The following is a 15,430-nucleotide window of genomic DNA, read 5'->3' on the forward strand; positions in this document are numbered from 1 at the left end:
GGATCTACAAGTAGTGTGTTCTGGGCTGAAAGGTACAATCTACGTAGAAGTCACATCGAAGCACTCAGGCTCCCCCACAACCCCACCTCAGCCAAATCATCTTGCCTGTTGAGAGAGGCTGCAAGCAAGGTTAGGTAAACTCATTGCCCAGCCCTCCCTCACTCCCTTACCCTACTATTCTCATCACAGCACTGCTGCTATGCGTGCAAGTCTCATCCCCACTGACTGTGATTCTTTTGTTTTAAGATTCAAACTAAGCGATTTTTAAAAAATCAGTTGGAACATCTCCCATGGCAAATGAGAGAAAACACAATAAAATTTCCTTTTTTAAAAAGGATTTATTTATTTATTTTATTATTATTTTTTATGTAACTGAGTTGCTCAAGACTTTACATTGAGATGAATCCAATGGCTCAGGTGATACAGTTGTCCTATCCTTTTCTTTCTTATTCTCAGATTCCAGGTGGGTGACAAGGTGGCTGTCTCTCAGGTTCAATCCAGCCACAGGGGAATCTCCCTCTCTGGTCGTTTCTCTCTGATCACTTTCATGAAAGTCCAGAGACTTACTGATTCGGCCAACTTCAGTCATTAAAAATCCGGATCCCAACTGCTAGGGAGGAGACATTGGTTACTCCAACTGGCCCAAGTCCAGTCTTCCCTTAGCCAAATGATGCACTGGGATTGGGGATGGGGGATCCTCAAAAAAAATTACTGTTTCATTGTCTCCTGAAATGTAGAATAAATAGTAGGTCAATTAATAACATCCCTGATGGCTCCTGTGACTACTTTTACAAAAAAGTTCTGAAAACAGTAGAAGGTATGATTCCTTGGGTAACCACTCTGTTACCTCTGAGTCTAAGGTAAGAACCAGGGGCAAATGTCATCTCTCTGCAGCTTAGGTTTCTGAAAATAACTTGCTTTTAACAAATTTTTGAAGTGATAGAGCTTTTTTCTTTAAATGTCAAGCATTTTCAAGTCATGTAAAAATGTATCTCTTCTCTCTTCAGCAAACCCACATCAGTGAGCCCTGAAGTAGGCAGAAGCTGCAGAATGAGTCTCAAGTGGAATAAGAAAAGAGTCGGAGAGAATGAGAGAGTTAGTGCATAAAAAATAGCAATTGTGCACATAATGGGAACCTCCAGCCATGTTATCCTTAACAAAGTGATTTTAGTAAGCGAAGTCTCTATTTAAGCACAAGGAAAACATTATTTTAGTTCATTAAGAATTCCAAAAGTGTCTTCTAATGACATTTTGACAGTAATTTCAAATGGAAACCCATTCATATGCATATGTAGAAATGACTATTTAAAAAGGCACCTATATTCACACACACAGGCACACACGCACGCATGCGCATACACATAACTATTATTTGACTTGAATCTGTAGCCTGAGGTGACGAGGAAATAAAGTCAGACTTCCAAACACAAAACACATGTATATTGAGAGCACCGTAAGCTGGAAGGAGAAAAACCAATTCATTCCTCTATTTTGCATCAATTTTTTAAAGTCAGGAAGAGTATAGATGCTTCTTATTGGTTAAAATTCCGTAATTCTGGATTCGATCAAATCATAATCAGGCTGTATTTTTTTAAACCATTAAGGATAACTAAGGAAAGATGGAATCAGTAAGAATTCACTAAGAGTATTACATTTTCCCATCTTTATCTTGTTAAGAAGATAAAGTTCCCCAAGTCTCTGAGGGCAGCATGGTTACAGGTGGGCAGCAAATATTGTGTTTTCCACTTCCCCTCTTGGTGCATAGAGTTTGTGTTTCTCTGTTGACTGTTGGAAAGGTCCAGATGAAGCCAGGACCTTCACATTCATGGGCTCGGAACTGAAGAGTGTCCTTGATGTGCAGATTGCTCTCAAATTCCCCGCTGGCAGTCTCCTAAGAAACTCGGAAAGCTTCTCAGGAATTTGAATTACCCAGTTAATAGAGAGGTGTCTGCTCTGGCTGAGAACTCCGCTTTACTCAAGCTTGATCAGTATTCCAGGGTAGAGCTTTTCCGAAGTACAAAATGGACTTGTTGCTCATCGCAGGACCAGAAGGGGGAGCCATAGTGTAAAGGTATCCGAGGCCGGTCAGATTTTTCTATGTGGATGAAGAATAGAAACAGAATTTGTGGCACACCACAAACGAAATCAATGCTATTACAGTGCGATGCTGTAAAGAATATTTGGGTAAAGATGGCTGTCTTCATATTCGCATGTATGTAACCAGGAATGAATCGAGAACAATCTGTAGCAGTCTAAGAAATTACTGATAGTTGCCCATCAATGTGTCAGAAATCTTAAGGCTCTTTTACAGCCCAGATGGAAGAAGAGAATTTATTGGCTAATGGGCTTCAGTGCTTGAAGGGACCCCCCAAAAGGAACCCATGTTTCTAGAAGTAGCAGATGCTCCTTAATTCGGACAGGTTGGCGTTGGGGAAAGATGAGTTTTGTTCCTACCTTTGACAGGAACTCAAAGCACCAGAAATCACATGGGGCAGAGAAACCAGCTGTGGCATTTGTCCTTGACCTACCCCAGCAGAGGTTGTACCAGTAATGAAGGCAGGCACTGGTCCAGCTTTTTTCTGACTCTACAACCAGCCAGGAAGTGCAACCTGAGACACAGAGGCTTCATTCCCACTTGTTTTCCATGCTTTCCAGAGGAGCGGACCCCAGTGTCAGCAAAGTAAAACTAGACCTTTCACTCTTTCTTATCCTGAGTCTGAAAGATTTATAGGTATTACAGTTAAAGCAGATCAAACTAAGCCCATTTCAGGTATGCTCACCTTTGTAAGGGTAAGCATATAACACTGTATGTTAATTAACTGGAATTAAAATAGAAACCTAAAAAGAAAGAGAAAGAGAGAGAGAGAGAAGAAAACTCAAAGAAAAGATTCTGCCAAAGAAGAGAAACAATCTGAAAAATCCAGCCAACATGGCCCATGAAATGAAATTCCTACAGGAGATAGAATACAGGCGTCAGGAAATCTCTAATTGGTATGCTGACCAAGTTTGAGAGGACGAGGCATCTTTGCAGCTAGAGTAGGCAGTCATAAAAAGGTACAGATCTGAAGTCAGGCAGATTGTTTACAGACAAAAAGCAGGCTGGTTAAATTTTAAAATGCCATGAAAGAAGTGAACTGAAGAGAGGCTGCCACCAAACACTGAGTCACTCAAGTAGAAGGAAGTTGAAGAAAGTCTCTCAGAACTCAGAGGAAAAGCATCCTGACCCTAGATGAATGAAAAAAAAAAAAAAAAGAAAGGAGACATGGTTTATGTATTAAGAATAACAAAAGTAAAAAAAAAAAAATTAGGGCAGCTCAAGAAGAAGAAATCACCAAAATGAGAGAAAAGAAAGTCCTTAAAATGAGTAAGGGTTATATTTTAAAGGGTTCAGCATGTCCCAGGAAAGATTTATTTAATAAAGTTATTCATTGGATGAAAATTATCAAGCACTCTTATATAGTAGCCCTGAACAAGGGTGGATGTGGTACCTCTTCTAATAAAATTGAGTCTACCTCATAAGACAGACAAATCACAATCAGCAGCACAAGGCATGGAAAGTTCTGGGAGATAAATGACAAGCTTATTAGAGGGGCATTTTAATTGGCTTAGGGGATCAAGAGTGATTTTCCAGAAGACATGATATTTTAGCAGCTTTGAAGAATATGCAGGCATTACCTAAGTGAATTAAAAAAATCTTAGTGGGCAAAAGGGCTATAGTCCAGGCAGAAGTAATAGCCTAGAGAAAGTCTCAAAGCTGAAAAAGTGACACAAACATCCAAAAAAATTCCTGTAAGCCTGGAAAATCAAATAAAAAATGAATTCATGAGGTTAAAGGAAAACACAGAGGTTATGTTACAAATGATCATGATCTTGTCATCTCTAGGACTCACTTTAACAGTTGTGTTAACATGGAGGATGTAACATAAAGATAAGGACTTTTAGTAATGATTACATGTGTATTTTCAAAGGGGCTCTCCAGTGATAACATGAAGAATGAGCAGTGCAAGAGCAAGACTAATTGTAGGAGACCAATTAGGAGGCTATCATGGGAATTTAGGGAGCAAAAGATAATCTTTAGTGGCCCTGGGAATGGAGAGAAGTAGGTTAAAGGTGAGAAATTTTTAAGAGGCAAACGTGACTTTAACTACATGTAGCTATCAGGATGAAAGCAGAGTCAAGGATGACAATGAAGATGCCATGTGGAGAATCTTGCCCCTGTACTCCACATATATTTGGAATGCTATTTGAAAGGGAAGACTAGGTTTCAAATATGGCATGACAGTGACATGATAAAGGATTTACATGAATTCTTTTCTCATTGAAGAGGTACTTCAACTGGCAGAGTAAAACTTTCTTGGATGAGAGGCAAGAGATTTAAGAAAAAGCAAAAAACAATATGTGGAAAAGAGGAGATAATGGACAAAGGGTTGCACCATGTGTATTGGGAAAGGATAGGAGATGTGATAAGAGGCATGAGACATGGTGAAGTAAAACGAGAACCACATCGAGGTAGATTCTGGACATATATATTTTTTAATGTCCTGTTTAGTGGAAAAATGCAATAAGTATATAAGCAGAAGGAAATCAACAACTGAAGTGGAAGCTGAAAAGCCATGTGTTGCCAGATGGTGACTGCAAATATCAGACAACTGTGGGACAACACTTACAGATTTTGAAGTGGAAAGATTGTGAGACCAGAATTTTATACCCAGCTGTTATTTATGTCAGAGGGTGCTAAAAATTCTTGGAAATGTAAGGATGCAGAAAACACAGCAACCAACATATGCTTCTTGCAAATGTACTTGGAGAACTCTAGCAAATTAAGAATTGAATCAAAGTTGGGAACATGGCTTCTATACCAAGATGGCAGACTAAGCAACATACACCTCCCACCAGTTCTTGTTTAAGTCCCAGGAAAATGACCAAAGGAGTGAAAGGATGAAATTAAATCCTTAGCAGTCCCAGAAAACAGAGAAGTTTTGATCAGCAGAAATTTTAAGGAATTTTACAAAATTATAAAGTAGACTGGTTTAATGGAAAATAGAGCCAAGAAAATCACAAACAAATAGAGACATCTGGAATGGGTCACTGAAGAAGGGAGTACCAGTCTTCCCCACAGAGCCCTGGAAAAATGCCAAGATCATCATCAACAAGAGCTGGAAATATTTGTTGAATGATGTTAAATGAATGAGCAGCCTGTGTGGCAATTAGCAGCATAATTAATTGAAGGGTTGCCAGCCCAGCTGGACTGGTCCTCAGCTCTGGTACACAGAGGGCTGGCTATGGGATTTTCTCTTAGGATGTAACAGATGAGATGAACTCTATAAATAACATGGAGGCTCTGTCTCCCAGAAAGGAAAAAATAATTCCTATTATTACTCCTTTCCAAAGCAGTTGTGCAGGCCAATGGAATGCCCTAAAACTCCCTGCTTCCAGAGAAATATCTCGCTTGGCTTGCTCTGATATTTTTGAGATGAGACCTTCACCTGTTTGTGTGCTCTCTGCACAGCTTGAAAAGAAGTCCATTGGTAGAACATCCTCACCCATCCACCCAAACTGGACTAGAATGTGGTTCCAATCAGGAAACAGTCCTGAGATAGGAAAGAGATCCTCCACAATTGCTGAGAAAGGCAATCGCTGAGTGATCAACATTGATCCACTCCAATCCTTCATTCAGAATAATAAATGGACAAGTGGACACTGAAGGAAAGTGAACCATTAGAAAGAAAAGCAACTATAGGTACACATGGAATAGACAAAAAGATGGTCCCTGAGGGGGACAGCAGAGGATACCTTCACGTTTCAACTGGAAGCATAAAAAATATTTGAAGGAATATTGAATAGGGATGCCTGGGTGGCTCAGTGGTTGAGTGTCTGTCTTTGGTTCAGGTCATGATCCCTGGGTCCTGGGATTGAGTGCATATCCTCCTTTAATAGAACAGATAGATTTTCTTTTATAATGTTGTGATTTTTATACTTCTCCAGTACCTGCCTTTTAATTTTGTGGAACTGCTGCTTTATGCTTTCTTAATTACTCCATACATTTGCCATGTCTCTTAACTTTTCCAGGGAATCAACACTATATCTTTGTGTCTAAAATATTTAAATATGCTCACTGGGCTTAGAAAACATAATTAAAGATTTTTCTTCATGGGACACCTGGGTGGCTCAGCTGTTGAGCGTCTGCCTTTGGCTCAGGGTGTGTTCCCAGAGTTCTGGGATTGAGACCCACATCAGGCTTCCTGCATGGAGCCTGCTTCTCCCTCTGCCTATGTCTCTATCTCTCTCTCTTTCCATGTCTGTCATGAATACAAATAAAATCTTTCTTTAAAAAAGATTTTTCTTCATGTCATTTCCTTCTTTTTGTTCATCTAAACTTTTGAAAATATAATGGAAAAAACTACATTATTTATAAAAATACACATTCAATCATGTTTCCCTCTTTTTTTTTTTTGTTTTGTTTTGTTTTGTTTTGTTTTTTGAGAGAATTTTTGGTATTTTGTTGTAGAGACACAGCCAAACATGTGAAGAGGCAAATAGTCCTAAGGAGTTGATATGCAAATTGTCAGCTCCCTTTTGGTCTATTCTCCCTTCCCCCAAAAAGTCACTATCACCTTGTTCAGTTGATTCCTGTGGTGGTTTCTTGCATATCTCTAAATAATGTGTTGGTCTTCCTGCTTCTTGATTTTTCAGCTTTACATATTATCTTTTGACTTCCTGCTGGGGGTGAGATGAGGCTGTAACTGTTTTTCACCCCATGAGCCCCATCCTTAGAAACCCATCCTTCTCTTTCCCTTCATTCTTTCCATTTCATAATTTCTGTTTTAGCTTTATTGCTTATATTGTTATAATAACATGAAAGCTACTGAGGGCTGAACTCTGGTGACTCTTCCATTCCTGCCCAACTTTTTACGTTTCCAGGAATCAATCTTTTTGTTCATTTGTTGGCTCAATTTAAAACCCAAACTCTCCAGTAGTCATCCAAATCTCTTCTTAATATATCCATTCACTTTAGTCATCCTAACACTTTAATTTTTTAAAAAGATTTATTTCTTTATTTGAAAGAGAGGGAGAGAGCATGAGCAGGATGAGGGGTGGAGGGAGAGGGAAAGAGAGAATCTCAAGCAGACTCCCCACTGAGTGCCAAGTGCGACATGAGGATCAACTCACTCCCTGAGATCATGACCTAAGCTGAAACCAAGAGTCTGATGCTTAGCTGACTGAGCCACTCTGGTGCCCCCATAACACTTTACTTTTCTGAAGAAATTTCTACAAGATTTATTGCAGTGTGGAATGGTTTTCCTCTGCCAAGCTTATCCTAGGTTCTCAGATCTTCACCATCTTAAGTGGGATTTTTTCCTTACTTTTCTTTGATCCCATGACTTCTTTCTGGGTTTACTCTCTTGTTTTGGTGGAGCATGTCCTCCAGTGGTTTTCCTTAGGTGAATGAGAAGTAAATTTTTCTTTAGACCGTCAATTGCTGAAACTGTTTATATTTTTTGCCTGACCCTTGACTGATAATTTAGCTAAGTACATAGTTTTAAGAATAGGAATAAGAGCCTATCACACGCTTTTCCTTTAGTTTTCAATTGTAAGACATCTGAGGCCCCTGGGATTCCTAATACATTTTTTTGTGGAACTTTTCATTCATCTTTCCTTTCTGGGAGGCTACAGGGTTTCCTCTTTGTACTCAATCTTCGTTTGCCCAGTTACATGGATTAGAAACTCATTTCTAAAATGCTTTCAAACAAGCCTTCTTATTTTAGCCCCTCCTCTCTAACTCTACTTTAGAAAAGAGCTGGTATGCATACTCACTGAGACTTTTAAGGGTTCTGTGATATAATCTGTTTTTTCTATCACTGCCTTTTAGATCCAGGCTTCTTAAATAATAAGTCTCTTACTATCTATCCATCTGCTTTTAGATTTAAATAAATTTTGTTGCTTTTGACCCCTCTGCTCTATCTTTGTGTTTATTTTATGAAACCTCCCTGTTTGGGCCTTTAAATGGGGTTTTTGGAGGGAAGGAATGTACATGCATTTAATCTGCCATCTGTATCCAGAAATTGATTTTTTAGTGTATTTGCTAACAGAAATAATTGTGCAGTATTGTACCTGACTATACCCAACTCTCCAAATAAGTGAAGTCTTGGGCATCTGTTTTAGTCAATATAGTCTGGTAATGAGCTGCAGCAACAGCAAATCCAAGATTTGAGTGGCTTCATGCAATAAATTCTAATTTTCACTTTTGTTGAATGTCCGCTATGGGTAGAAGGGGTTTTGTCCCTTGGTCCCTGGGGGTTGACAGGATGTCAACCATCTTGCAGCTGGACAGTCTAAAACATACAACCCTCTTGGTTCCCATAGTCAGGACAGAGAGAGCTGGGGAATCTCACATTGGCAAATGAATATTTTAGCATGAAAGTGATATGGTCACGTTATGTTGGCCAGAATGTTCCATGATCACGATTTACTGAAAGAAGCAGGGAAGTATAGTTCACACAGGTGTTTGAAAGGAAGGGATATGAAGGAGCACTAGAAGTCCCCACCCTGGCACCTACCACACACCTTTAGATAATCTTTGACCTGAGGAGGTTTATCCAACTCATCTCAGTATCTTAAAAGGCTTAAAAGGACATGTAGTTTATTCATTCATCTCTACTGTAACACATTGAGATGAGCATCCAAAGTTGGTGGGTAGCTATGCTCCATACCAGATGCATTTCACCCTCATAACGCTGCTCCTGAGACTCAGAAAAGTTACAAACATTCCAAGAGTCCCTTCCTTGATGGGTAGGAAATATAGAGATAGAATACACTAAGGGCTAAGTTTGGAAGATCCTAGCACTAAGTTCCCAAACCTTTCCTGCTACACCTTCCCACACTCTTCTACAAGAGATGTGCCATTGTGTTTGAAAACACAAGAAAAGATGTTTATGGAAAAAGATGGAAGCTTCTAGTGGAGGATAAGACTGAACATTATGGAAGACTAGTCATGGAAAAGATGAAGAAGATTTCATGCTGGGATTCTCTGAAAAAAGAAAAGAAAAGAAAAAAAACCCAACCCACTAACTGTGGTGCTTCTGCGGTTACTTTGGTGGGAACTTTGATTCAACATAGCCAAAACTAGAAGGCTTTGTGCTTTGCACAAGTTGCTTTCAAAAAATGTGGTCAGCGTGTCCATTTTTACAAGTAGGAATTGCTTAATTATGGAATAGACATCATGTGATTTCAAATAATACACCATAAATGGGATGTTTTCTTCCTGGTGTTCCTAAATTCATTTTCTTTCAACATGCCTCACCTTAGCTATAATAAGCTTCCAAGTGTATGGAGCTAAAAGATGAAATCTTAAAATCCTGAAATACAGAAGTATCAGGGGAAATAAGAGAGTCAAGGCATTTCTACACTGTCTGCCAGCTTCCTCTGCTCCCACAGTGCTCCTTAGGCTCTCCTAATAAACTGTAACATTTACTCAATCCTAATCCCAGATCAATTATAAGAAGTATCATAGGATGGAGAAACAAACCCGTTTAAATATAATCTCAGATTACAATGCTCTAACTGCTAGTTTAGAAATCTCATAAGAAAATTAATTTTAGAACAGAAGGAAGCATATTAAGTGGACGGTTAAGAACAGTATTGAGAGGTGATTATCAGCTGATTAATAGAGGGCCTGCTAGCAACATTTTGGCACAATGTGGAATGGAAAACACTTCTAGGTCTTCTAGGGCTGTAGATCAAAAAGGGCTTCATTTCCCTGGGAAGGCAGGGGATGCTGGGGGAAGGGAAAGAGAATTGTTTCTGCAGAAGCTGGGGGTGAACTTGATGGCTTAAGGAAATGGGTTCTTGAGTGTGGCCCAGACTGAGCAAAGCAAATAGCAGCTGGATGAGATTGATTGTCCCCTCGTTCAGGGAACTTGATTTTGATTAGACTTTTAAAACATCATGATATGAAAAAGAAATCTTAGATTTCTCTGGGAGCTAAACCCTGGGCCCTTCAGAGGATTTACATGGTATTCATAATTCCCATTTTTAAAAATCTTTTTCACATCTTTGTAAGAGACTAAGATACACATAGTTACTTTCACTATTGAAAACAAATATAGCTTTCAAAATAAATTCAGGAAAGCCACTTGTCCTCAGTAATTATTGGGTGTGGGCATCAGAGCCACCGTAATCAAAATTGAAAAGTTGATAAAAATGGTAACTGACTTACTCTACTGTGGCCTCTTTCCTCTCTTCCTCATCCGGGTCTTCCACCTACTCAAGGGTTCTCATGCCTCCCAAGCTAATCCTAGGCAAGGAGTGAGCTAATATGTTCAATGATAGGAATGCTTTCCAGAGTATGAGTAAATTTCAGAAGGAAATAGGCTTCAGAAGAAGAAATGGCAAGACAGGCTTTTGGTCTAAGGCTGAATGGTGGGTTTACCAATGGGGTGGCATAAATAAGAAACCAGACGGGGAGAGAGACTTGCAAGTGGATACCAAGAGTGGGATCAGAACACGTGGTAGAGGCCAGCACCAGGCACCCTGTGACAGCCAGCATCCCCCAATGTCCACAGGTGGCCTGGGGTAATCTTCATTTGACTGAAGTACTCGAATATCCTGAAGCACCATATGCCAACTGGAATCCAACAATTACTAATAATTTCTACTAATTAAACTGACTTCTAAAAAATTTAGTTATAAAGTAGTGCAATCCCCTTCTGACTGTTGTTCATATTTTGTAGGCAAGAGGTTGGTCTCCTACTACTCATCCTCCCCACCCCACTTCCGGTCCCCAACAGACACTCCCCATCAGTGGACAAACAGTCCTTAGAGCTGAGAGCAGTCTGTGTCAGCTGGTCAGTGAAACCAAACACTGCAATGGTTCTCTGTGTCTGTCCTTGTCTGTGTGATGGAAGTTTTTCCTCTTCTCTGGAAAATAGTTTCTGTTCTTCCCAGTAACATTGATTCTGGGGTGGATTGCTGGTCACTTGCTGTGAAACATAGGGAGGTAAAAGACACGTTTCTTGAGGATGTAACCCCATGAAGATGCACGCTCTTTCTGAGTATGGTTCTAGCAATACCTTAGGAGAACGCCCTTGTCCTGTCCATTCCTTTCCTGCAGTTAAGGTTTAGAGACAGGGAGGTCAGTTTTAGTCCCTCCTGCATGTTACCGAGTACCATATGAGAGGCATCCATGTGAAAATATCTTTTGTTTGTATTACCATGAAGCTGATTAATATCTATAACTGCATTTTGGATACTGTAAAGTACTGTTAAGACTGACCTACCATTCACAGCTGGACCGCAGTACTATTACCAGCCTGTCTGATGCCCACAGCCAGCCCTCTTCTTTTTCCTGGGGCACATAATTCCACAGAACACCAACCTCAGGCAGGATTACCCTGAGACAATGATAAAATGAAACAAGATAGTGCCAATTCCTAATTTTGTCTTGGATAAAAAATGAGGTCACTGTGGCAGTTACAAAATACCTAATCATAAAATTGCCCTACTCCCTGACAGCATCCAAGCTACAGCGGAGCCTTGCTTCTTTAGACCATTCCCTAAATAACCCCAACCAAAACTCTATTCCTACAATGGGTTTCTTTCTAACATTCTCTTACTGATATACACCCCACCACACACACACACACACACACACACACACAATTTTCCATGGTGTATGTTCTCCCTTGTGAAAGGAGTAATCAACTCTCTTTTTTTAACCTCAGGTATAGTCTTGTCAGACTTGACTACAGGGCATTGATAAACCTCATGGTTAACCCAAACTTCGCCACTGCAAAGCCACAGTCATTAAGGATCTCCCTCTTACCCTTCTTCTTCTTCTTCTTCTTCTTCTTCTTCTTCTTCTTCTTCTTCTTCTTCTTCTTCTTCTTTTAAAGATTTTATTTATGTATTTGAGAGAGAGAGAGAGAGAGAGAGAGAGAGAGAAACACAGGCAGAGGCAGAAGCAGATTCCCTGCAAGGAGTCCGATGTGGGACTCAATCCCGCATCCTGGGATCATGCTTTGAGCCGACATTCAACCCAACTGCTGAGCCACCCAGGCGTCCCTCCCTTTTACCCTTCTTTCCCCCATCCAATGCCTGCAGTTATCATATAGATAAAGATTGTAAGGTGGGACAATTTCTCCCTGTGTTCCTAAGGACAGCATTTATTTCTGCACCCTAAGGGTCAACTTAAAACCTTTCATTTAGGCAAATGGTCAAGTGCCTTGCTTACCGATATGGAGTACATGGTCTCTTCTGTCCTTGTGGTGGACTTTCATGGTTGGGTCTTGAGAATCACCTTCATTCTAGAAAGCATATATACCCTCTAGACTCCACAGGGAAGGGTTTGTACAGAACTGGCTAGTGGAATAATGGGAGGTAGTGGTCACTAAAATGCTTCCTACATGCATAAATGTGTGTAGTTGGGCTCTTGGTCAGAAATTTAAAGATTGCAGGGCCAAGTCAGCAAGTATGCTCATGAGTGAGACAGGCCAGGTGTAATGCAGCAAAAGGTCATAGAGTGTTTGGCAAACTGGCAAAAGCATGTCCTTTCTGAAAAGGGGACAATTTAATTGCTGCTTATTGCTGCCATAAGGCAATGGGGTCCCAGTGTGGCTAGACATTTTGATTTTTATAAGTGAAGTAGAAATGCAGATTTTAAAATGTGAAGTCTCCTGATTTTCTGAGGCTGAACATTCAAACATTCAAATATTTAATAATACTGTGGGTATTTTGATGACCACTAAACAAAGCAAATTTAGGCTCTTTGTTTCTGGTTTGTGACTCTGCAACATTACTTTCTCCTCTTTCCCAGATTGAGGCAAAAGAAAGCATAATAACATTTGAATCGTTATTCCTAAGTCTACTTAAAATTTTTTTCTTGCTATAGAAGTTATTCTCTGCATATTTTTCTAGAAAAATAAAATTTTAAATATTTGGTTTTCATTATAAATATACACAAGTCTTAATGATAATTATTGCTATTAGGCTAATCTCCTTGAGCAATTCTATGATAACAAATAGGAACTCAGGGAAATGAGCAAAGTCACTACTTCTTAGGTTGAAGATTACAGTTTGAGCTTATAGTAAAATATTGTAAAAAAAGGGATATATTTTGTTTTGAAAATATTAAAAATATCAAAATTATATTCTTGGTTCTGTCAGGCCCTTTAATAAAGTTATTTCACAAGAATAAATCCTACAAATTTATTTTAAAAAATAAAAGGAAACTATAAAACTATAATGATTTATAAGTTTCTCTCTTATATAGTAAAATGTAACAGAGTTTTTTCTACTTGTCCCATCATGATGTTTATATTTTAAGGTTATGATGTTGTCTGATGATTAGTTGAGGTTTTGTTGACTTGATTGACAAGTGGTGTAATTCTATTTCCTTTAGGAGTTTCTGTGTGTTTTGGGTTTTTTGTCTTGTTATTTTTGTTTTCTGGAAATAACTGTTTATGGGATGCCTGGGTGGCTCAGCGGTTGAGCTCCTGCCTTTGGCTCAGGTCGTGATCCCAGGATTTGGGATCAAGTCCTGCATCAGGCTCCCTGTGAGGAGCCTGCTTCTCCCTCTGCCTATGTCTCTGCCTCTCTCTAAGAGTCTGTGTCTCTCACGAATAAATAAATAAATCTTTTTTAAAAAAGGAAATAATTGTTTAGAACTTGGCAAATTTTCAGTACCTTCAGTGATTCAAAAAAAAAAAAATCTAGTCATATATGTCAGCCTACTGTGTTATATACTTGCCCTGGGAAAGGTTCTTTAGAATACAAAGACACATAATATAGCACTTGCCCTAAAAGAGCTTATAATCAAGACTCATATAGTAATAAAAATAGAATAGCCTCAATGGCCATTAAGTTCAGCTCCAAGCACTATTTGAGCAAATACTTATCCAGTCTATTCTTAAGTTCTTCCAGTAATACAGAACATAAAAATCCTAACCTTTATCTTGAATAGCTATAATGGAAAGTTCTCTTTTTTCATGGGCTGATCTCTCTCTCTCTCTCTCTCTCTTTTTTTTTACTTTGTTTTTCACATCAAACCATACAAAATAAGTATGATCCTCCTTCCACAGGGAAACCCTTTAAATTGTTGAAGATAGGTTTCTTATTCTCTCCAGGCTAAACCAAACACCGAGTTCCACAGTGTCTTGACATCATACCTCTTTCAAATATTATTCTGTTTCTTACCATCCTGGCCAGCAATCCTTTATTGTGCTCCAATTTGCCTAAATCTGCTCTGAGGGGTGGTTCCCAGCAATTATGAGGTCAGTACAGAGTGATACTGTTGCCTCCATTCTACTCTCTATCCAGGATAAGCTTGTACTAAATGCTTAAAAATGATCTCATCAGGGGATACCTGCGTGGCTCAGTGGTTGAGCTTCTGCCTTCCACTCCGGTATTGATCCCAGGGGATCGAGTCCTGCATCGGGCTCCCCACAGGGAGCTTGCTTCTCCCTCTGCCTGTGTCTCTGCCTCTCTGTGTCTCTCATGAATAAATAACATCTTTTAAAAAAATGATCTCATCAGGTGTTTGAAACACTTTGAACTTGTGTCAGCTAAAACTCACAAGAATTTCCTCTTATGTACTGCTTCTGAAACACACCTGAACAGTCCTGCATTTGTAAAGTAAGTCCCTTAGATCCAAAGGTGGGATCTTAGATCTGCCCTGGTGAGTTTCATCTGGTCAGATTTGTACTTCAGTCTTGAAATGGCCCAAAGTCTGCTTGGAGCTTTGTGCTCAGATGGAAGCTGATGTCACACTGAGAATTAGCTCCTTTACAAAGCTTTCTTATTTTGTCATACTCTTGATGTGGGTTGTTTTTTTTTTTTTTTTTTTTTTTTTTTCACTCATCCTACTAGTGGGAGGTTTATATTTATCTTGTATTCAGAATCCGGAGGGATTTGTTCAAAAACGTGCCTAAGTTTCTCTTCAAATATTGAAGGCACAGATAGAGACAATAAGGAAGTTCAGATTTATGCTAGCTTTACGGTGCCAGATTAGAGTTTCATCTGTGTGTGGGGAGCTGAGATCAAGCTACAGCTGGAACCGGCTGTGGGGTATCACCTCAATGACAAATAGTTTCCTTCCTTTGTTTGTTGTGGCAACATGATGTGAGCTGGGACAGTGCCCATGGTTGCTAACTGGTAGGACTTTCAGGAATTCTAAAACATCCCTTGGCTCTCAAGTGTATTCAAGATCCCCAGTGCCATGAAGCACTCTCGACATCAATGGGGTACTTCCCCTCCTTTTTCAGAAAACTTCCTTCTGATGTTGTCCTTGGTCCTAGTCTGTACCTCCACTGTGGCCTGGAGGAATTCTTGTGTGAGCCTCTGGAAGTTTTATCTTCCTTGAGTTCTGAGAAGCAGGTTCCATTTGTATATAGAACCCTCACTTGAGAGCTTTGTTTATGATTCTTCCCCTTGTTTA

The 15,430-nt window shown here is 39.5% G+C and overlaps 1 protein-coding gene and 1 long non-coding RNA gene across 48 annotated transcripts in view; one reads left to right on the top strand and one right to left on the bottom strand.

Annotated features, from left to right (window-relative positions):
* Nucleotides 1-330: 330 nt before the first annotated feature.
* LOC106558767 (protein FANTASTIC FOUR 1-like) lies at nucleotides 331-15,408 on the bottom strand. 31 transcript variants are annotated; one of them, XM_038536930.1, is made up of 7 exons: nucleotides 14,191-14,599; nucleotides 12,230-12,302; nucleotides 11,822-11,882; nucleotides 11,277-11,390; nucleotides 7,365-7,437; nucleotides 1,930-2,095; nucleotides 331-607 (listed from the first exon to the last, which is right to left on the bottom strand). In XM_038536930.1, the coding sequence occupies exons 1-6, from the start codon at nucleotides 14,191-14,193 to the stop codon at nucleotides 1,976-1,978; spliced, it is 444 nt and encodes a 147-aa protein (XP_038392858.1). In that variant the 5' UTR covers nucleotides 14,194-14,599; the 3' UTR covers nucleotides 331-607; nucleotides 1,930-1,975. The 31 variants fall into 31 exon arrangements, 15 of the variants coding, with proteins under 15 accessions (XP_038392858.1, XP_038392857.1, XP_038392856.1 ...); XM_038536929.1 differs by having other exon boundaries at nucleotides 331-610; XM_038536928.1 differs by having other exon boundaries at nucleotides 331-726.
* The window catches only part of LOC102156000, an 88,567-nt gene continuing 87,532 nt past the window's right edge, over nucleotides 14,396-15,430 (top strand). For 2 of the 17 annotated variants that reach the window (XR_005359550.1, XR_005359551.1), the window contains exon 1: nucleotides 14,397-14,628. This is a non-coding gene — a long non-coding RNA (uncharacterized LOC102156000). Of the gene's footprint in view, nucleotides 14,629-14,851; nucleotides 15,237-15,430 lie in introns of those variants that run through there. The other 15 variants (XR_005359555.1, XR_005359556.1, XR_005359553.1 and 12 more) reach the window with 12 other exon arrangements.

This window comes from Canis lupus, chromosome 5 (genome assembly GCF_011100685.1).
Source record: "Canis lupus familiaris isolate Mischka breed German Shepherd chromosome 5, alternate assembly UU_Cfam_GSD_1.0, whole genome shotgun sequence".
NCBI lineage: Eukaryota > Metazoa > Chordata > Mammalia > Carnivora > Canidae > Canis > Canis lupus.

Coding starts and splice junctions, on each gene's coding strand:
- LOC106558767 (XM_038536926.1), bottom strand. Junction 11,883..12,229: donor AGACCATGTACTCCATATCG/GTAAGCAAGGCA, acceptor AATCTTTAAAAG/AAGAAGAAGAAGAAGAAGAA.